Source organism: Sinohyriopsis cumingii, chromosome 18, assembly GCF_028554795.1.
Source record: "Sinohyriopsis cumingii isolate HCF-2022 chromosome 18, ASM2855479v2, whole genome shotgun sequence".
Lineage (NCBI taxonomy): Eukaryota > Metazoa > Mollusca > Bivalvia > Unionida > Unionidae > Sinohyriopsis > Sinohyriopsis cumingii.
In genome coordinates, this window is record NC_142978.1 from 34,550,288 (window position 1) to 34,574,619 (window position 24,332).

At 34.7% G+C, this 24,332-nt stretch overlaps 1 protein-coding gene across 1 annotated transcript; it reads right to left on the reverse strand.

The window, feature by feature from the left end:
• LOC149776368 (2-iminobutanoate/2-iminopropanoate deaminase-like) lies at positions 1–24,186 on the reverse strand. Its single transcript, XM_089940733.1, has 6 exons — positions 23,996–24,186; positions 17,443–17,548; positions 10,444–10,498; positions 7,127–7,195; positions 5,879–5,934; positions 1–315 (listed from the first exon to the last, which is right to left on the reverse strand). Exons 1-6 carry the CDS (start codon positions 24,058–24,060, stop codon positions 259–261), a joined length of 408 nt encoding a protein of 135 aa, XP_089796859.1. The 5' UTR covers positions 24,061–24,186; the 3' UTR covers positions 1–258.
• Between the last annotated feature and the right edge of the window lie 146 nt (positions 24,187–24,332).

Sequence of the window (24,332 nt, forward strand, 5' to 3'; positions counted from 1 at the left end):
TACAAGTTCAATATGTTTTATTATCAGTCCTGCTGCCATAAAAATCAAATGATAATATCATTAAGCATATGAAAATATTCATTTAGTTTTCTTGGATAGTACTATCACTTCAGCATTCCTTAACACATCAAAATTTGTAAAAATCTAAATTTTCAAAGGAGCTGACATGGTGACCTCTGTTACACACTACTGTTGCTGTGTTATGGATATTCACATAAAATAAGTGCCTCAAGATTGGTAATAAAACTTCCTCCATTTTTATGCATCCACTATATTGCCCACAACAGCAACTGCTTCAATTTCAATTCTAGCATTCTAAAAAGAAAAGAAAGAAAAAAGATTCAACAATTTTCTCATTTAGTGCAGTCAAGCAAATGTAAAATTTTGGAAATGGATTTGGACACTGCGGGGACTGACATTTTAAATAAATTTGCGTGTGTGTGTGTGCTTTGGATTTTTAATGTAGCTTTACCAATTTTGCAGTGACTGTCATATCAACATGATGTCTGGAGTGCCACAGTTTATAGTGATATGTCACACTGGGGCATCATACCACAGACATGTACCATCATTGTCCCACCCAGTTGCATTATTCTGACACCAGGCTGACCAGTCCTAACACTAACCTCTTAATGATGAATGCCAAGCAAGGCACCTGTTAGTACCACTGTTGTAAGTCTTTCATATGACTCGGCCAGGGTTCAAACCTGAAACCTCCCCCATCCAAGGCAGATGCTCTAACCACTAGGCTACTGAAGCCATCATTTTAAATAAATAATGTACATCATAATGGTGAATGCCAAGCGAAGCAGCTGCTAGTACCATTGTTACAAGTCTTTGGTATGACTCAGCCGGGGTTCAAACCTGCAACCTCCCGCATGCAAAGCAGACCCTCTAACCACTAGGCCCCTAGAGTGATTGTTTTAAATAAATAAGGCGCATCATAGTTCAGTTGCAATGCACCATCCCAATCTAGAAATGAGCTTGTGGTTCAAATTAAATATAGCTGTGCCATTAAAAAAAAGATGAAGGTTCAGTTAAGTGGATTTAATGTTTGGCAACACATTATATTACTGTGTCATCTCCGATATCAAATACATTCTGAGTGGTTAACTTACAACCCAGAAAGTACTCAGTTTTTGCTACACTACAGTCCCTGATATCTGAGGCATCCTTTAAAAAGTTTACCTACAGAAAGAGTGAGAAATGTGCTCACTGAAACGCACACACACACACCTATCTTTTTAAAGTCCTTGCATTTAAGCTACCAGAAGAGAAATGTACTCATATAAACACACATGCAAATACAGACACAAAATCCTTTTACACATCATTGCATTTAATCTAAAGGAAGAGTAAAAAATGTGCTCATTTAAGCACACACACATATGCATACATACACATCCTTAACCGCTCCGGTGGCCTAGTGGTTAGAGCGTCCACGTCGGATGCAGGAGGTTGTGGGTTCGATCCCTGACCGAGTCATACCAAAGACTTACAAAAATGGTACTAACAGCTGCCTCACTTGGCGCTCAGCATTAAGAGGTTAGTGTTAGGACTGGTCAGCCTGGTGTCAGGATAATGTGATTGGGTGGAACATCATGCTACATGTCTGCGGCATGATGCCCCTGTGCTAGACATCACTATAAACTGTCACACTGCAGATGCTGTAGCGATATGACTGAAAAATTGTTAAAGCTATGTTAAAAATCCAAACCACACACACACACACACACATCCTTCATTATCCTTTGAATGGAGACAGTGAAAACAGTGTATACTCTTCCAAATAGTGTGAATACAATGACTGGTCAACATGTTAATCTAATCATCATAATGCAGCATGTACTAAGTTTCATTTCAATTCAATGAAAAGTGCAAAACTATCTGCAGCCATAAACTAAATCCAGCTGTCAAGTCAAAATGAAAAATAACTTTTACAAAAATATGGAGATCATAAAAGCTAATACATGTACAAGTTTCCCTCGACAACTCGCACACAATGGGCTCCAAAAACATAGACACACTATAAGAGAGATGAGAGTTACCAAGGGACCTAAAAAAAATCTGCTAGACATCCAGAAAACTGCGGGGATGGAGAGTGTTGGGGTGGGAACTGGGCTGTTTAATGACTGAAGCCTCGTTTTATAACTGCATCAAGAATAGTTAATAAAGCACTTTTTCTGATGAAGTTGTTCATTATTCTGTATAAATTACATTTATTTTCAAAATGTCCAACATCTGAAAGCTCGTTAATAATATTACAACTGGTTTCAACATTCAAAATGAGTATGCAAAACATCTGTGTAATACGTCACTGCTTTTTGTTTTGTTGATCAGTCTGGTTCCCAGAGTGGTGTGTAATAGTGTTATGCAAGACAAAGCAGTCGCCAAAGCAGGGAACCAGACTAACTGTTGATTCACAGTGAAACAAGATTCTCTTTCATGAAAAACATGCCACATTTATTTCATGAAACAATCATCTAGGTCGAAGCTCAATTTTTGTATTGTTCAGTTAGTAAAATATTGATACCATTATTTCATTGCAAGCAATAGTGAAACTTCTTATCAACCTTGAGGATATCTCTAAAACTCGTTTTCACCACAATGGTCCATATCTGTGAAAAAAAGCTCTTTAGTTTTACAAAGTATTCATTTCACTTGGTTGTCTTGATATCTTTGATCACAGTTATTACTGAGTAGGTTAATTTAAGGTAGTTTCATTAGATTACGTACACAATAACATTTATAACAGTGTTCAACTGATTAACTGAAATGAGTTCACCCGACATACTGCTGGTGGTTCTTAAGCATGTTGGATTTATACGATTTTTAACTTTTTCTACCACCTCCCTTTATCTGATTAAAAAGACATAACTAACATGATAATACAAAGGAGGCCAGCTTTAATTCATCGCAACAATACAACAAATGCTTCTGCTAATCAGATATCAAAAGACAGTCGGCACTTAATTAGGTTCTCAAGAGAAATGCTTGCAGATATAGCTATTATAGTAGACTGGCACATTTTACATTTAATCATAAAAGAATGCTTTGCCTTTATGATGCTTACACTCAAAAGGAACTATAACATAGAACTAAAAGACAAAATTTAATTGGTATTTATTTATTAAAGTAATGACTCTACTAGACGTAAGTGACATTTTCATTGATAGAAATTTCCTTTAATATCGTAAATTTGGGTGTACAAAGAATGTCGTTTGGAAAGAGAATGTAGCAAATTAGATGACTTTCTTATTAAAAGTTGATATTTCACAATGTTGATTAAAATTTAGATGACTTCTTATTAAAAGTTGATATTTCATAACGTTGATTAAAATTTTCAGGTCATAGCTATCATTTTCAACGATAAAACGAGTAATATATCAAGTTCCCGTTACCAATTTTGATTGCACTTTTCTTCAAATTCAACAAATAAGGATCAATTTTGGGGGTAATCTTTAGTTTAGAAAATGGGATCCACGCCTGATCTCATGTTATAAGTGGGTTCGCGAGTTATCAGGATGCAAGTTATTGAGTTAGTGGTGTATGTGCAAAATTTCACAGTAATCCATAAAACAAGAGTCTCTAAGGGACTGATACTCTACTGGTCAAAAGAATATTCCAGAGATCCAAGATCAGACCTTTTGTGTTAGTTCCCAGGATTGAAACAATCTCTGATATTCTTGAGAAACTTGAACAAAACCAAGCTGGTAAGAAAATATTATTGCAAGGCTAAGTTGATACTTCACGAGATGCCTGCGAGTGCAGAACAAAATTCTGTCATGGCCGCTGATCTTGAACTGACATAATGATGGATAGAAAAGCATTCAACTTATCTTTTACAATGTAACGACATATCCATGTGCAAAGATTGATTAAATCTAAAGATATTTTTATGAGAAAAATAAAACTACTTATTCAAGTGCCATCATTAAACACGTTAAAAAGTATTCATGAGATATACACAAACTTGATCTGGTAAAAATCCATTCATACTTGTAAGTGTTATCATGCTCACAACTTGATACAAAGTTGGGTCAAAATTCACTTGTACAAGTTACTGTATTCAGGGCCGGCGCTACCATATAGGCAAACCAGGCAGCCGCCTAGGGTACTGATTTCAGGGGGTGCATTTTTAATTTTTTTATATTGTTTATAAATTTGGAAATTGATATTTTCCGGGGGTGGGATGGGGGTGGGGTGCGCCAGAATCTAACCCTGCCTAGGGCGCCAGATAGTCTGGCTGGGTCTGGCGCCGGCCCTGACTGTATTCATAAGCTCAATGAAGTAATACAAAAAAATGCAAGCAGTGACTTCTGACTCGACTGCAAGGTCAATCAGGTCTCATTTTTCAAAACTCGTCCCAAAAGCATGGATATATTGGTGTTCAGATCACCATTACTTTTGTTCATAACCAATACTGCAACTAGCATTTTAAGAAAACCTCATGTAAATGCCATCATTCAGGCAAGCGGATTAGTGATAACATTTTCAAGATGGCCACAATGGTACCATTTTGAAAGTTGGCTAAACAAATCAAAATGTTTTGATTTAGTTATTGTATAAATGGTCTTTATAAAGAGTGTAAAGAATATGACAAATTCACCAAAAATCTGGACAAAATGGAAAATCAGTGTATAAAATATGTTGAAAAATACAAATGAGAAGTCGAAAGTCCTGAGTGGAGGCTAATTTTGACTCTGATATTGGTGTGGATTGTTAAGAGTAAGGAAGAGCTTAAAAAATAGTAACACCTGATGGAGGCAAGGAGACGTAAAAAGCAGAGTTATTGCCCTTTCTCAATATTAGCATGACAGAAAAGTCGATTTTTCATCTTCTTAATAGAGCTGATCAATTCAGTAGAAAGCATGCTTATATCGCTAATGTTGATGAGACTGGAGTAGCTGAAGGAGAAAAACCCCTTTATTCAATTTTGGTTCTGTTCTATTCCGCAAAGCATTGCTAGCCCCACAAAAACTACATCAGAGTTTGATGAAACTTGCTATACAAAATTTTTGTCGAAAGTGGAAATTTGCTTTATTCCCCAAGTCAATCCCATCCATGGGGGTAAAGCGAAGGGGGTCATATAATAGGCCTAATATCTACATATTTTGATTGATTTCAATGTATAATTGCTAGAATTCATGCTTTTCTCTTTGGAATATTGCATAAGTATACTTATAACTTCCATTTTTAAGCCAACATTGTCCCTGTGTCTGTCACTTCCCTCTGGGGCACAGCACCAGTGTCATCAGTTGGAAACCATTTAGATCCTAACACTTTCCTCTAATCACATATACACTCTATCAGAATGGAAACACAGTCATTTATATGGCCTTTGCTCTCTTCCTACCCTTTGGGGACAGACTCTGAATTACAACTTGGGAACTACAGGTATACATAATTACAATTACAAGGGGAATTAACTTCTACAGTTGGAATTGGTTCTTGGGACTGTCCTGATCCCTTTTGAGTTCAGCCTCTGGATCATACCTTGGAAACTATCTAGATCCCACAACATACAATAATAACACACACAGATACTATATATATATATATATATATATATATATATATATATATATATATATATATATATATATATATATAAACATGAAAGTCTCAAGTCCTGTGTGAATCTGGCACTGCCCCTTGCATCTCTTAACCCCATTACCTTTACCCTGAGTCATGGCTCAGACTCATTTCATAGCCACACCATAACAGTACATACAAGCTTGCTAGGCATAAATAAGGAAATTCACTTGTTAGTAATGGACACAACAGTTGTAGGTTGAAGACTAAAAAGGGCAGAGATAATGTTGTATTATTTGTATCCACTGCCTGGTTGCTGTTGGACACATTTTATTATATTTACCATTGGGAGTGCTGCCACCTGGTATGCTGCCCTGGCAGGGTAGTTGCTCGTAAAATCTAGAAGCAAAATATTCACAATTATCATCCAATTACTACACAATTACTATCAATTAATTAATTACTATCCACTTAGTACACAATCACTATACAATTACAAGCCAGTTATTACACAATTACTATACATTTACTATCCACTTACTATACATTTACTATCCACTTACTATGCAATAATTATTCAATTATTATACAATTACTTTCATAAAGTCCACTTGCTACTGTCTTAATTTCTTGAATAAAATTGTGCTTTATTTCCAAGCAATAAAACTCATTCCTCTCAGAAGAAATAAAAAAAGTCAAAAACTGGGCTCCTTAACTGATTAATTAGAACTATTAAGCTTCAGTAGAGATCTAATTCGAAGCAAGTACCATCTTTACCCGATATTTTCGATGTCCAAAAACTTACCAACAAAGAAAATAATTCCTCAAAAGACTCCAAAATCTTTGATTTGGGTTGGGGCATACACAAAACTGACTTATATTCATTTCTGAGTTGACCAATAAAAGACTAAATTTGCAAATTTAGCTACTATGAAATAAAAATCTGTTATATATCTACATCTTGGTTTTCAAATGAGAAAATGTCTACATTGATACAGCTATTTGCTAATGTCAGTGAAGTCTGAGTTGTCCAAACTGCTAAACATTGTGACCTCAGTAGGTACACGATTAGGCTGCTTCAAAGTAATAAGTGGAGAAATGTAGATGGTAAGGTATACGTGGGTCCTTGTCAAAGTCAAGCCTCTCCAAGCACATGGTAAGATGTTTATGGGTCCTTGTCAAAGTCATGCCTCTCCAAGCAGATGGTAAGATGTACATGGGTCCTTGTCAAAGTCGAGCCTCTCCTAGCAGATGGTTAGATATAAATGGGTCCTTGTCATCAAAATCAAAAGTCTGTATTAAATAACGTTGTTGACAGCCACATACAGGAAGCATCATAGTGAAAACAGGAAAGGCAGAATAGTGCTTCACGTTGTAGATGATGCAGTCATACACACCTTCATGTGACGTAAATCTATTCACACGTTTTTCAATGTCACTACAAATGATTTTTTATATATACTCTAGACCTATTGGAAGCAAACATTTCCTAATTCAACCAGTTCTGTGTCCATAAACATATATTTATTGGTCAAATGCTGCCACAGGTAATTACATTTTTCATACATTTAATTGACAGCCAGGTACTTACAATTTGTATACACGTCATTGACGCATGCAAAATCTTTAATGTCAGCAAGCAAAACTGTCACTTTGACCACTAAAAAAGAAAACATGAAGTTGGGTAGAAGGCAGTATTTTCTTAAAAGTTGAATAAATACTGCAATATTTTATGATATCACACACAAAACTAACCACATGCATGTTATGTTCTTAGCCAGCACAAGGAATGAATTTGATTTGGCATGGGGATACATTTATTGTAAGTCTGAAATGTACTGCTAAACCATATCAAACAAGGTCATTTCAACCGCTCACAAATTACAAATGGGATTTAATTTAATTTGTTTTTAATATATAAAATTATCCAATTTTTATGTTTCTGAACACTTCAACTATTTCTGTCTGAGCATAATTTCAAAACGAACAGGAATATACATAAGGTCTTATTCACTGCACCTCAGAATACTGATGAGTGATGTCTGTAAAATAATTCCCGTCTCAGTGTTCATTATGGAATAAAATAGTCATTATATCAACTAAGTTAAGTGCACATGCAATAAAAATACTTACAAGATCAAACTCTCTAAGTTAAGTCGGCATGTAATAAAAATATTTTAAAGATCAAACTTTGCAAAATGTCTGCAAGAACCATTTTAACAAATCTTCAACTATACATCAGATAAAGAGCTATGCAATCAGGCTTTGACAACCTGAACATAAATTATCTGCAGTTCCAAGTTCATATAAATCAATAATCCCCAAAACTAATGGATCGGCAACTAGCAATTTTCATTATCAGCTAAACATTAAATGAAAAACAATGCATTAAATCATCAAATTCATGTGCAAGCACATGTGCAAAACAACGAGAGTGGTGATAATAAGACTGCTATTATTATATATTATTTCCATGGCTTTTATGGGGTGGGAAACAATGCATGTATACATATCCTTGTACATCCATAAACAATATGTGCATTGTTTCCCCCAAAAAGTCATGGAAATAATATCATATTATGAAAGAGAAAGTTCCATATGCAGCCACTTTTTAAAAATACAAGGTGTGATTTATTCACATTCTCCAATGAAAATGAAGTTCTGTTCACAAGCATGTCTTGGTAAGACTTGTTCTCATCATGAGTATGACTGTCTGAAGGAGACCCATCCATATCAAAGTCCCTTTGTTCTTAGCTATATCTCTTCTATACTGAATATGTACATGCTTAAAAATTATTCATTTATGTTTATGTATACTTCCATTTTCTTTTATTTCCAATATTCACTCAGGTGCATTCCAAGTTCTTTAGGAATATCAAAATTAAATTATATTTACATGGTTATTAAAAAAAAATAAAACATGGGGAGTGAGAGTTATGTTGTGAACAGCCACTGAAAACGCTTCTGGATGCCAAGTTAAAGCTAAAAGTGATTTTAAATTTTTAAACTTTAATTGGGGAAAATATGTAATATTAAACGGAAATAACTGAGGTGGGAAGGAATACTGAAAGAGTGGTAGTAAAGATCAGGGGATAAAAAAGCATGTATGCCACAGGTTCAACATCACAAAAATACACAAGAACATCAAGAACTACCAATTTCATTATTACCTGGTAGCTGAAATTCAAATGAAAATGCAATTTAATGATTTTCTCAAAGTCTTCTGTGAGAAAGAAATAAAGAAAAAAATGATCTGTTTGAGAAGACACAGGTTTTTCTATAATTTTTTTGCGGTAACATTAGGCATTTTTTGTGATTGTTCAGCATCATTTGAACAAATTTGAACTAAAACAACGCCAGAATGCATTCTTTCATATTTGCTCAAATTCTTCCATGGAGCAGTTTTTGAGAAGTCAATTAAAGGTTACTGATTTTAGTAGCAGCTGCTTCTATATCTGATACTGGATAAGTGAACAAATCTGAATCTTGTTTAATGATTAAACCACTGAACAGTGAAAACATCAAAGTCAGTGAAATGTAAAAAATGGGACACAATGGGCTACTTTTAAGATGAGGGTGTAGTACATGTTACGATGAATCTCCTGCCAAGTTTCATGATTTGGCTATGAGTTACATGTACATGCAAAAATTTAACATAAGCCAATAAAATATTAAATGGAGGTCAAAATTATGTTCTTTTGTGTAAAGGTTTTGATGATGTTGTTGTTCTAGGGTTTAACGCCATTTTTCAGCACAAGATAGGCTATACATGGCAGCCAGTGTAACTGGTGGAGGAAGAACCCAGGGAAGAACCACTGACCCACGAGAAGCTACTGGCAGGCTTTCCCATGTACCCATGCTAGCCGAGCCTTGGACTCTAACCCACGCAGACAAAGGTGAGATGGCAGTGATCCGGAACGGTGAGCGCTTTAGACCAATCTGCCCCTCTGGGCCCCCTGTAAAGGTTTTGAACTATATGAGATGCATACAACCATTCTGTTTGATGATTCTGGCATCAGTAGTGCTTGAAACTGAACTGAAGTTAGTGATACATGAAATACGAGTCACAGTGACCTAATTTTTTTTATCAAGGTGCATCCCTTCACCAAGTATAATGAGTTTAGGTATAACATTATATATAGTGTGTAAAAGACCACAGTGTCCTTCCTTTTATGGAAAGGGTGTGGTGCAAATAGAGATGCATAATCATCTTTTGTGATGATTCTAGGGTGAAGAATTAGATGTACATGTATCTATATATCGTACATGAATCCAAAGCTAAAATGTACTTACTATATTAGTGAAGTATAAGCCAAGTCAAATAATTTAGCATCAAGCCTAATTTCAAGATCATGTGCTATCATGTTATAAAAGGGAAAAATTGGGATGACTCATGTACCAGGATGATGAAAGATAAAGATAAATGCATCCTGAAGTCTTATTCTAAATCCAAAGATGGTCTGTTAAAATGGCACTGAAATAAAAGGATGGAAAAAACTATAAAACGGGGGTTAATCTGGATGGACGTACAAATCTGAGTGACATATAGATGGACATGCACCCAAACTGAATACTACATTACACTTCCTGAAAGGAAACCTCTACAAAATAATTTGTTCTGTCCTATCTTTGGATAAAAATGATATCATATATGCTCATTAATAAGCTGAGTCAAACTGCAAAGATCCTGATCTGCTGTAGCATACTGCACCTGTATATCAGGGTCTATGTTGTTTGTCCGATTGATTACTCCTAACAAACTACACAGCCCCATATCTGCTGACACATTATGTGATGGCAGATCTGGGTCTGTGCAGTTTGTAGCTGGACTTGTCATATAAGCGAGTAGAGACGGTTGTTAAAAGGTAGCAGGGTAAATCAGTCAAGCAGACTGTATTTGATACATACCGTTGTTATATCCAATGCCTGCAGCTTCTAGTATGGTACCTATGTTCTTCAGGGTCTATAAATAAATAACCAAAACTATGAATAACTGATGGTCGATGAGATATTTTATTATGGAAAGGATAAAATATTGAGGAATACAAAAAAATTCTTGAGGTTATTGTTTCTTCAGAAAAATGGTAATGTCTATTAAAGCAACAATTTTAAAAAAGACACTCCCCGACAACAACTACATTTATTAAATCCCACTGACTATGCCACAAACATATCCTGCAGAATGAGACCATCTCTTAATTACCGGTAAGATAGCTTTTCCTAAATCTGAGTCATAAAGTTCAAGCTCTCTCAACCCACAGTGTTTCACAGAGAAATAAAATAGTGTGAGCTACATGAATATTATAAAAAAGAAGTATGAGAAATGAAAATTAGAATTTGTGTGTGTCTGTGTGTTTGGGATTTTTAACATATCTTTAACAATTTTTCAGTCATATTGCTATTATGGCTGCAGTGTGACAGTTTATAGCGATGTCAAGCACTGGGGCATCACGCCACAGACAAGTCACGTTATCCTGATACCAGGCTGACTTAACACTAAGCTCTTCTTTGTGCTGAGCGTCATGTGAGGCAGCTGATAGTACCATTCTTATGTCTTTGGTATGACTTGGCCTGGGGTTCACACCCTTGACCTCCCGCATCTGAGGCAGATGCTCTAACCACTATGCCATCTGAGTGGTAAAAATTAGGATTTCTTTTATATTAGTTTTACATAAAAGTGATACATTATAAGAAAAGGAAAACAACTGTTATGTTGAGATTACAAACATGTATACATGTAAGCCTCTGTGATACATCTATTACAAGGAAATAAATGGCATGTAGAGACAAGATATGCCCAATGATAAATGGATTAAAAGTCAAAAATAGTGTCATGTAGGGACAACATGATAAGGCAATCAGCTGTCTTGGCTGAGAGATCTCTTACTGACCTTGACTAGCCTGGGCACAGAAAGCATCTGCTCTCTAATTACGGATAGAAAATGTAAAGAAGAAAAGATGAGATCATAGTAGTGTGCTGCGAGTAAAAACTGTAAGACTCAAATTCAAAATACATTTGTATGGGGAATGGTTAGTTAAGCAAGTCCCAGTACTGAAGACTATTAACATGAGAGGCTATGGCAGGCACTTGGGTTATAGAGTTATAAAATTCTCCAGTAAGTATTTCCTTTTCTTAGGATTGTATATCTTGAATCAGTAATTGTTGATTCCCACTAGAACATGGTTTGCTACAATTTCCTGTCAGATAAAAGACTGAACACTTTATTTTGAGGGTAGGGGAGATCTCTTTTTTAAAACTTTTCCAGTCTTAAAAATAGCATGATAAAAATATTCATGCTCAGATTTATAGAATAAAAAGAACCTACTTGCAGTAAAAGAAAAGCAATATATCCTGGAAAAATACAAGAAAATCCCAAGACTCCCCTTCCTGAATAGTAAATGATCAGTCCCTAAAATAATCATGACCTGATCAGTAGACATGATAATTGTTGAAAACCATGATGAAGTTTGACTACTATGACTGACTTGAAGAATACAACGTGAATATTTATTGCATAAAGAATTCCATGATGTGAGTGCTTACTATAATGATGTTTCTTGAATTTAAGCAAGATACAGGTGACAATATTGCCTTTCTAAATGACCTCACATTTTCATCTGGTATTGACCACCTGGTCCCATTGTTTCCATTTATGAAATGAACACGTCATTCCTCAAAATGAAGGTGGATACAAATCTGACAATGGAAACCAAATCACAAGCCAGTGGCAAAGGATTTTATAGAAAATTTTCTTCTATTCGGGAAAATGGAGAAAATTTTACAACCACTTTTGTTTTTCTGTTGTTTAAAATTGTAAAAATCCACTATACATTGAACCTCATGCCAAGTATTTACATGATAAACCTTCATGCTGAGAAATGAAGATGGCTGAAATAAAATGGATCATTTGGAACTGTTTCGAAAAATATTTAGTCTAATTTCTGCACAAAAAAGCAATACATTGGAATGTAAAGGGCAATAATTTGCAACAGAAATAGAAATGTTATTTAAATAGGGGATTTATTCCTGACAACAAAATAAAATTTTGTTTTAGATGTAATACAAATACAAGCAGTAAAAATGAACCAGATAAAAACAGTGCAACAGTATTGGTAAGGTTGTTATATACATATAAATTATGTTTATTGAGAAGATCTATGACACTAGGGCAAGTACATGTATATATATATTTGCAAGAAGAAAAACACTGCATGGTGAGACAATGAGCTGGTTTCAGTGCGAGGGGGTAAAACCAAGGGGAAAGGGTTTGGGTAAGGGGGTAAAATCCCATGTCTTGTTACATTCCTAAACAAGATGATAGATCTCCTATCCCTCAGCATGCATTTGTTGTCATGTTTATTGCTTTTCCTTTCATTTTCTTCAGCGTTTTGTTTTTAGAAAAATCTTTACATCCTCAATATATATAACTTTTACAGGGTCATGCAACCAGGCAAAGTGGGCAAATAAGTCAACCAAAATCTGTAAGCTTTACTTTCTTCTATTAGGAAAGGAAAAAAGGATTTTGCCCTGTGATTTATTTTTAGATATACACTGAGTGACAGTAGTTTATGGATTCTGAGATGCTGCCTCAACCTAATGGAGTCATTACACTGTTATAATTCCAGGCAAAATCAATTGCGCTGAGTCTATTCAGAAATAGCTTTCAAAATGTGTTTCCTACTCGATTTTTACGCAAAAATGACAAAAAACTCCAGGGGTTAATGTGTTAAAGTCATATGGCCAAAATACACTGCATATATCTCTCCATCCAAATATAAGTACTTTCAAACATGATTACACTGCATTATGTGTATGACACGCTAACACTAAAAAATGCATATTGCCAGGAATCTATCTAAAGGGAGTAGTAACTGAAAACAGGAAGGGTTGAAGGAAACAACCATAGCTCAATATTTACCTAACACTTCAACATCTGTCTTTCTTCCTGCTCCATTCTGTTAGAGCTCTACTGAAATCAAAATCCTTAAAAGATATTGCATCTAGTCATATAAGCATTAGTCCAATGGCTGTTTATGAGCTTCTGTTCCTTAATTGTGTATGAATATTGCTTTGTGCTGAGACCCCCTCCCAAACCTTTCCTAAACTGCTTACATAAAAGTCTTAGCCAGCTTTGATAACGTTCAGAAACAGTTTTTTTTTATGGTAATGTACAATTCTCCACAGCTCACATGACTTCTCTTTTAGATAATTCTGCTACAAATAAGATTTTCCACTACCTTAAGCTTTGCCAATGTTTCACTTCCTTGAATCAGTGCTTTGCTGATTAAATAAGTCAGACTTTTTTATCAGTTCATGCTGCTGTGTTAGGGTTTAAAGTCCATCAATGCCATAGTTTGCTTGTTCAAACAGATGTATTTTGATCAAATAAATATCTTTACATTTTAATTTTATGTTCTGATTCTTAATTATTCAGTTTATCTTAACCATGATAAGGCTATATAGTTTTGCAACCCATGATCTCTATCTAATGGCTAAATTAAGTAAATAAATTAAACTTGCACACTACTTTTAAAGTGTTTGGATTATGATTAGGCTTGATTTTGTGTCTTGTCAGCAATTAATTTGGAAAGCTGCTAAAAGGGGGTTGATCAGCATGCTATCTATTTATCTCCAATCAGTATGTACACTGGACTCATAGGTAACAACATTTCACGGCTTTCAATCACCCACTGTTATCTCCATCAATACTGTCCCAACCCCAATATTCTGATATACTTCATAACTTTAAAAATCACTGCCATCATCGCTATCATCATCCAGTATTTGATGAACAAAATTGTCATCTGAAGAGATGAACCACACAGAAAATCAGCCGTTTGAGGATTTTCAAGGAAGCAAGTACTTTAAACACGCATTTGTAAAACTTCATTGATATAAAGTTTATATTACTACAGAATGCTTGCACAAGAGACCAATGTGCCAATCAAATTTAGTTCAACACATTAACCCCTGGCGACAAGTTAACGTGGCAGGAGGAAGTAGCCTACTGCTGAGTTCTGTAGGATCATGGTCATGCAGGATACACTAAAGTGGGTGGTATTATAAAAAGGTAGACAGATGTAGCTCTACAATGATACCAAATAATTTGGAATTTCTAGTTGCACTACAAAATACAGAAGTAAAAACTTCATTTTTTGGACCTGATTTTTTTCATTAACACTTTCAAGACTGGACTACTGTAACTCAATTCTTTCTGGTTCATCTCAATATCTACTCCAAAAACTTCAAAAAGTTCAAAACACAGCTGCTCTGTACCCTACACTGGCTATCCATTCGATCCAGAATCAAACACAAAATTCTCTGTGCTACGTTTCACTGTCGGACTCTAGTCCAACATACCTATCCGATCTCACCCATGTGTACATACCAGCTAGATACTTACGCTCCTCTTCTGACAATCATATACTCATTATTCCCACTATGAAAACAAAGTCATATGGACAGCGTTCTTTTGCATACCAGGGCCCAGCAATGTGAAATGAATTGCCCACTGAACTTAGACACAAAGACACACTGATCACATTCAAGAGTGCTCTCAAAACTCACTTATTTTGACTGCAAGAACAAACTTAAAGACCTAATAATGTTTCCAACCTTAAATATTCTCAGCATGTTTTTTCTATGTTTTCTAATTTCATGATGTTTGTGTCTGTGATCATATCATTATATGTTTTTTTAAATTATCTAATTGGTGTTGTCTAATGTTGTAAAGTGCTTAGAGCTTCTAAAGATTATGTGCTATACAAAGTCTTCATTATTATTATTATTATTAATGTGTTAACAACCAGTCATGTCAAGCTGAAGAACCCAGATGTGCAAACAAGTACCTTAACCTGAAAGAAAAATGGATGTTGGGACAAGCACTGCAATACTTCTACTGACATGATTTGTCGTGACAAGCACTTAAAAGGTGAATGGTTAAATAAAAACCAAATAATGTACAAAAATCATTTTCATATTTGCAACTTTAAACTATTTTGCATGCTTTCTCACACATCACCTCTCTCCAAGTACATGAATTCATCCATATTTTGCACAATCATGTGCCTTGGCATCATCTCTGAAAATGTGTTTATAAAATATACAACAAAGACTTTTCTATCTGAAGATAAACTATTGCTTATATTCAATGTTAAATGCAAACACACACACACATATGTATATATATGGCATTTCTTGCTTTGCACCCTCTTCTCCCTGTTCTGCCCTCACTTCTCCCTTTTCTGTCCAAATGGAGTCAATTCTCGCTAACATTCAAGCCTAGATTTACCTCTGCCTGCTGTGTTTTTTTAAACATACACCTCTCCCTAGATAACTCGCGCACAACGGGGTCCACAAACATAGACCGCACTATAAGCAAGGCACGAGTTACCAAGGGACCTCCAAAAATTGGAAAAAAATCGCTTTCACATTGAGAAAACTGGGGGTGGGGTGGAGGCGGTGTTAGGGAACTGGGCTGTTTATTGACTGAATCCTCATTTTACATTCAAGTCTTTAAGAATTTTTAATAACGTGCTATTTCGAATAAAGTTCTTCATTATTCTATTTAAATAACATTTATTTTCAAAATGTCCAACATATGAAAGATCATTCCAAATGGTTTCAACAACCATCACGTGTACGTGAAAAAAATCCATGCATTACGTCAGTGCTTTTTGTTTTCTTGATGAGTCTGGTTCCCGTAGTGGTGTTTAATATTATCCTGCCAAATCAGGAGTCCTGATAGCAGGGAACTAGACTAACTATTGATACACCACCACACACGATTCCTTTTTTTTCAAAAACATGCAACATTTATTTTGTGAGACAATAGTCTACTTTGAAACTCAATTACTGGTATTGTTCAATTAGTACAATACTGATGTCGTGATTTCATTGGAGGTAATAATATAACTTCTTATCATCCTTGAGGATATCTCTAAATGCCTGTTCAAGAATTCTCTGAAAGTCGCTTGCCCACAATGGTCCATATCTATGAAATCCAGCGTTTTATTTTATAAAGTATTCATTTCGCTTGGCTGCCTCATTATCTTTGATCATCATTAAGAAAGAGTCTGTTAATTTAAGGTAGTTTATGTTACATACACAATAACTTTTATAAGTGTTCAATTGATCAAATGAAGTAAGTTCACCTGACATATGACCAGAGCCACTAGATTTTAAGTTTGTAGGATATTCATGACTTTTAACTTTTCTTTTATTTGATTCAAAAGACAAAATTAACATGGTAATACAAAGGAGGCCAGCTTTTAATTCAGTGCAACAATACAACAAATACTTCTGAAAGTCGTTTATCAAAACTCGGTCGGCACTTAATTAGGTTCTCAGAGAAATGCTCACAGACATAGCTGTTATGGTAGATTGACGCATTTTACGTTTAATTACAAGAGGACAAATTGCATTTATGACGATTACACTTAAAAGGAACTAACAGACAGAACAAGAACACAAATTTCAATTGATAAATAAATTATTTAATTTGTATTTATTTATTAACGTACTGCCTCCACTTGGCATAAGTGACAGTTTCATTGATCGAAATTTCCTTACATATCGTTAATTGCAGTGTACTAGGAATGTCGTTTGGAAAGAAAATGTAAAAAGTTGTATGACCTATTTTTAAATTTGATGTTTCAAAGAGCTGATTAAAATTTCCAGGTCCTATCTACCGTTTTCGATGATAAAACAAGCAATACATCTAAGATTCCGTTACAATTTTGATTGTGATTTTCTTCATGTTCAACAAACATGGATCAATTTTTAGGTTATTTTCTGGTTTAAAAAATGGCAGCCACACCTGACCCCGCGTCATAAGCGGGTTCGCAAGTTAATGAGGGAGTGGTGTACCTAGTTTGCCCTGCTTACTGTCTTGTTTTTAAATATACCTGGTTTGCCTCTGGGACTACTCCTCCAGGTACAAGGTTTCCTGTTGAGGGATCACGGCCAACCTGACCTGATATGTACATTGTCTTGTCCACTACAACTGCAGGACTGAAATGGAATAAACAGACATTACGTCTTGGAGCTGATTCTCCATTAAATAATAGCAATTCTTCACCTCAAAGAATAAAACAAAAGTATAAAATTTATATAGAAATTTCTTGTGTGTTTAATATCATCAATTTTGATACTGTCTGGCTTGAAAAATGTTTACTGTTTAAGGTTAGAACTATAGTACAAGTGCATTACCATATATATAATACCAGCATGAATAAGTCGGTGTAACACTTGATAATTCAACTTTCAGACATTTTTTATTTGATTTTTAGAATTAAAACCTCTAAATTTCTAAATTATGAATGTGTGATGCTTAAAACTCTGAACTTCATAATTTTACACAGTTATGATATCTTAACAAATAACTAAGATGAGTACCATGAACGGCACATTATAAAGCCAACCCAGTGATTAAATGTCTGGCATGTAAATAACTAACAGGGACATAAACAATTTTTCTTTTATCAGTCACAGTGATCTTAACCTTACTCTTAATAAATTGGGTTCTTCCTTTCCCCAAGTGAAATTCATTCACAAACTTTGGTCAAGGTAGGTGATGTACAACTGTGCACAAATTGTTTTTTATTTTTTTCAGCGAAAATGACTTGACTCTAGACCTTTTGATTCCTAAATCGATAGGTTTCTTGACCTTACCCCATGCGCAATCTATCCACAACAATGGTAACTGTAAATAGTGGGGAACTCAAGTTAATGCCTGAAAACCATTTTTATGATTTAAGCCAGTGATCGTGTCCATTCACTTTTCAATACCAAAATCCATAAGGATCTTTCCTACTGCATGCGCAAACACACTGTGGATGGTTAATAACTCGAGTTACTGTGCATAAACAAAATTTTGTAAAGATGGATGGGTATTGTAACATGGCCGGAATATACAAATCTAAAATGTTTTAGATATGAGGAGCTTTGAGGTTATCCAACTTTCACTTTTTTATTTTTTTACAGAAAATCAAGTACATGTAATTCAAATGCGGCAATTATACTGTCATGTTTTCATTTAGGCTGAGCCTGTCAACTGTCTAATTTTATATCTCCATAGTTACATATCAAGCATTATAGAAATGCTGTACTGTAAAATCCTGATTTTTGCATATTTGACTTAAAACACCTTTCACGTTTATATGAATATTAACTGCTAAGTAGAAAAATATACTCTGATATGTATATCATTCACATACGCAAGCACAGAGCATGGGATCCCAAGAAGGAACTGCCATTTTTTATGTGTGACTTTGATAAGATTTAGCTACCCACTAATGGATGGATTCAAGTCAGGGAAATCTGACATACATGAAGTTTATCAGGAACACAATATACATGTAAATTGGGTTCTAAACTGTAATCTGACTGCTCCAATTACCGTGCATGTATGAATGTATAAACAAATAAGCAGAAATAAAAAGTTCACAATAATATTTAAAGATGCATCAACTACATGTTGAAATTTACACATTTCCTTATTATCTTATATTTATTTAAGGCTGAGTGCCAAATATAAAAAAGGGTCCAACCAGGGAAAGACAGCAAGATGACAATATCATGCCCTATTTGTTAGTATTTGCATTTATCAGCGTTAAAAATTAAGTTTGAGGTTGACCTTTCAGAGAAATGATGGAAAGCCTATTCCACTTCATTAAATAAAAGATTTTGTGTGTGTGATTTGTATTTTTAACATAGCTTTAACAATTTTTCAGTCATTTTGCTATGATGTCTGCAGTGCGGCAGTTTATAGTGATGTCTAGCACTGCGGCATCATGCTGCAGACATGCAGCATGATGTTTCACCCAGTCACATTAGCCTGACACCAGGCCAACTAGTCCTAACACTAACCTTTTAATGTTGAGTGCCTAGCAAGGCAGCTGTAAGTACCAATTTTGTTAAGTCTTTGGCCTGACTCTGCCAGGGTCCACCAGACCAGTCATTACAATGTATTGCAATGCATTATCAAGCATATACACAGTGACAAAAGAAACCTGCTCACATAATTACACCACGTACAGTGCATGCTCACTTCATACCTATTTATGGGGTTAGCCATTCCCGAATAACTATTCCAATGAAAGTTCAAATGAAAAGGTTATGTTACTGTAGTCAAGACATAACACCACATTCAGCCAGAAGAACCGTAATTCTGAGATTACAATAACAATGCAGTACGCACTAAAATTAAAAGCAGAATAATTTGTAAATATGCTATTGATTGAGTGGTAGGTATTGCTGATTCTCCTTTTAGCTGTATAATTTCTACATAAGCTGTATGTCACTGACAAGTCCATTACATGCTACTGTATATATCTGTTGTGGTTTTCAAAATTACTGTCAGTGAAGATATGTAAGACTTCAAATGAAATTCTCAATTTCAACAATTTTCTATCTAAGAAAGAGATATATCAGAAGTCTTAGAGTACAGTGTATTTCCAAACATTTTTGTTTTCGACTCTCACTGCTATTTCCTAATTACAATGTATACTGTTCATTAAAAAAAATCAGACCAAGTCATCATATCTGAGGACAACACATGGAAAAGGAAAGTGGATGCAACTGAAATATGACAGCAGAGGCCAACACCAAACAGGGATGAGGGTCTTGAATTACCAGTAACCACCCATTCACACCAGTCTCCTCGCATCATTTGACCATTATAAGCCACGCAATCAACAGTAGTCACTGTTGATGGCAGTGTGAAATTGCCTTAATTTAGAACTCCAAGGAATCTAAGCTATTTATGCTCTGAGTAAGGGGAAATTCTCATCATAATTTCTCCCATGTAGATTTTAGAATCAAAATTAAGGACCTTCATCGCCCTCATCAAGTTTATATAGTTGCCATCCGAAAAAAGCACACATTAAATAATCAATCCAAAATAAATAACTGTGATTGAAGTATATCTGCACATGATGCATTATTATGGCTAATTATGTTGATTAAGGTTATTAGTCTGACACTAGATATGGTAGGGTTCTCAATAAATGAATACAGAGAAGATAAACATTGACCTATTATATAAATATTCGGTCACCTAATTCCAGGGTTCTCAATAAATGCATACAGAGAAGCTAAACATTGACCTATTATATAAATATTCGGTCACCTAATTTCAGGGTTCTCAATAGATGCATATCCTCAGATTTTGATGCCTGCAATTCAAATGTGACCAATTTCTGATGCACAGAAATTCCAACCTGTATGTTTTTACTGAAGCATGTCAATATGGGCTGGAGCAGCCATCTTAATTATCCTTGATTCCTCTCCAAATTCCCGCTGAACGCGTGCTGTCCATAACAAATGTACTGTATGTGCCAGTAATCAACATCAGCTTGACTACTGTTTACACATCATCAATCAATACTATCTCACCCAAGTAGCTTCGAGAATGAATCAAATATAATAATGAACCAAATCATTAATTTATTCACAGGATAAAAGCAGCTGCAGTTACATACATGCTTGACAGTTGTATGCAACAGCATATCCACCATTTGTAAACATGTGCTCTGCACCCTATAGTTGTGATGTGAAGTCATTTGAAATTTTTAATGGTATGGTTCAAAGATTTTGATAATATACATGGGAATATGCCATTCTTTGAACTAGTCCACATTACTGTTATTAAATTTTGATAATACCGGTATACATGGGAATATGCCATTCTTTGAACTAGTCCACATTACTGTTATCAAATTTTGATTATTAGAATCATTTAGACAAAATTCTGGAAAATATGGCAGCTCACTAAGCCACTTGTTAAGAGAGCAGGACAAACTTTTATTGTGTTGTATTGGCTATTAATTTGCTTCAATTATCAAAACATTCAAAATTTCAGGTGTTATAACTAATTTATCATTCACTAAGAATTTACGGGACAATTCAGTAAGAATTTACTGGAAATTAACATCAGTAATCTTTGCTGTACTTTAAAATACTTTAGACTAAATAGTGAGATGGAATAATTGTCTTTCGTTAGATGTATTTGTGGACTGTTAAATAATAATTACTCAAACAAGTATAATTTTTGTGTCTCAGACTCAGTAACAACTTCCCCATGATGAACATTCCAATTCTCAGACACCAAAAGAAACAGTAACAAGTCTGAGGAGAATAAATCTCCTAAAAAGTTGTGAGAAAATTTATGGACAGCGCTCTTTTGCATACCAGGGCCCAGCACCAGCAACGTGGAATGAATTGCCCACTGAACTTAGACACAAAGACACAGTGATCACATTCAAGAGGGCTCTCAAAACTCACTTATTTTGACTGCAAGAACAAACTTAAAGACCTAATAATGTTTCCTACCTTAAATATTCTCAGCATATTTTTTATATTTTTTAATGTTTTTCTAATTTCGTGGTGTTTGTTTTTGTAATAATATTATTATATGTTTTTTATCTTATAGGTGTTGTCTAATGTTGTAAAGCACTCAGAACTTATAAAGATTAGGCACTATATAAAGTCCTCATTATTATTATTATGGAAGACTGGAAAAGTGACTTTTTGTGGCTAATAAGTCTTACAAAAGATGGAAATATAATGATTATATGCAGTCTCATCTGTACCTTATAACAAACTGTACTTAAGCATCAGTACAATCCACAAATAATGAACAATACCAGCTATAAGCTCATGACTGTCAGAAACTAATTACTATGGATAATGCAGAAGAATTATTTGATAAATTTAAGAAACTAAAAATTTAAATTTGGCAAAGCCTAGTATGTTTAACCTTAAATACATCATTTGCAATTTAGATTTCATAATAAAGTTATTATTGCCATCATCAATCAGGGACAGATCCAAGAGTGAGAGGAGGGAGTGACCCATACTAGTGTATTGATTTTCGATTAACATATCTTGAGACTCGACAACGTTTTCAGTATCATTTTAACAAATTATGAGAGATCTGATTTTTTTCTAGGTCATCTACATGTGTTAATGTGAAATGTAAACATTACTGCTTTAGAATAACTGTCACAGTGTGTTAATAACTTGAAGATAACAGGTATGGTTCACACTTTGGACCTGCCCATAATGGATCTAGGAATAAATTATTGTAGACATTTAAGCTACTGCTTTTAATCAACAATTGTTATTAACGCTAGTGAAAAAGGAACATTATGCATCTTAAAATAGCTGGCAGCTCTTCTGTGTTTTCCATCTTCTTTACAACTTTAAACCAGTCTTTCAATCTTTGCTGGTAGCTCAGTTTGTATCCATTTTGTAGAATGTGACTATTTATACATCATGGGCATATGTTATTAGCTTGTATCTGTTTGTTTATGCACTACAATCTAGGTCAAGGCCAAAACACAGCATTTTTCAAATGCATAAATATCAAATGGAGGATATAAAATAGGAAATAGGAGGGAAGAAATATCAAGTGACACATTTGGTTAAAATGAAAAAAAGACAAAGACATTTAAAAGTTTAGATTTTTATAAAAAAATCATTAAGATCAATGTTCCAAAAAATGACATTTCCCAAATATCTAAACATTTATCAATTATTTGGGTAAACAGACACCAAAATCTCATCTGGTTTTGCTTGGGGCAGGCTCAATGCATCAACAAGAATGTATATAATTTAAATTCACTCTGGTTTGGTTTAGTTTCAGAAAGGCCTAGCTCAGGATGACAAAGGGTTGACAGATGGCATTAAATCAATGTATCTCCATCTCCTACCAAGATCTGACCACAGGAGTCTGACGTTTTATCAATAAAGTACGGCGAAATCTCTGACAATATGAAATCCCCTTATCAGTAATGACGTTTTATCAATAAAGTATGGCGAAATCTCTGACAATATATATAATATTATAATATTATAATATATTACCGATAAGGGAATTTCATATTGTCAGAGATTTTGCCATACTTTATTGATAAAACGTCATTACTGATAAGGGGATTTCATATTGTCAGAGATTTCGCCGTACTTTATTGATAAAACGTCAGACTCCTGTGGTCTTACTTAGTCTCAATTGAGACCCAATTTCTTTCTTTTTTTCAAATATATTATTCTTTCTGAAATAATAACCATATATTACCAAACTCAAGTCTCACTGGAGAAAATGGTAAACACAATTCTTAGGTTTCCTGAAATATCAAATTCAAGGTTAAATATCAAGGTTACACTTCCAGTTAAACTATTGTCGTCACCAGCCCAAGCTACAACATTTGATTGAAAACTCGAGACTTTAATTATTTTTGTTTTCATCCTCAACAGTCCCTATAAATAGTCAACCAGATTAAGTGCGCTGCTACCATTATTAAGTTTAAAAATACAGGCAATTTTACAGTTAAAATAGTACAAGTGCACTATGAATTTTTAAGTCAAATGCCATCTTTACTGCAGTAAGATGATACCTGTAGAAGATGAATGGACGCTAACGCCAAGAAGCAAACTGTAAATCTAATGCAATTATACCTGTAGGGTGCAACTGGGGCTGGCACCTTTGCAGATGTAATAATCTTTCTAACGATCCCCGCCATTATTTCTCCTGTCGCATTCAGCTGATAAAAATACAAGTGACGACTTGGTGCTGTGGGAAAGGACACCTTGTGCCTGTGTACTGGGATCAGGATCACACCGATGTAACTTTTAGTGCCCTAGATACATTCGGACCACCACGGTTATTTATTTGAGGGAAACTTATATGATCGTAAGGTCTAACTGGATAGTTTTGTATTTTGACACCTAATTTTTAAGGTAGAAGGTATGAACCTAATTATGATAAGCCTAGCATGTATAAATTCACACAGAA

Bases quoted from the DNA above. Each gene is read 5' to 3' on its own strand.
- LOC149776368 (XM_089940733.1), bottom strand. From the start codon at position 24,060: ATGGCGGGGATCGTTAGAAAGATTATTACATCTGCAAAGGTGCCAGCC. The intron at 7,196-10,443 runs GTATGTATCAAA...TTTCTTTTTTAG, and splicing joins AGGCATTGGATATAACAACG to TGGTCAAAGTGACAGTTTTG. The intron at 5,935-7,126 runs GTAAGTACCTGG...TTTTGCTTCTAG, and splicing joins CAATGACGTGTATACAAATT to ATTTTACGAGCAACTACCCT.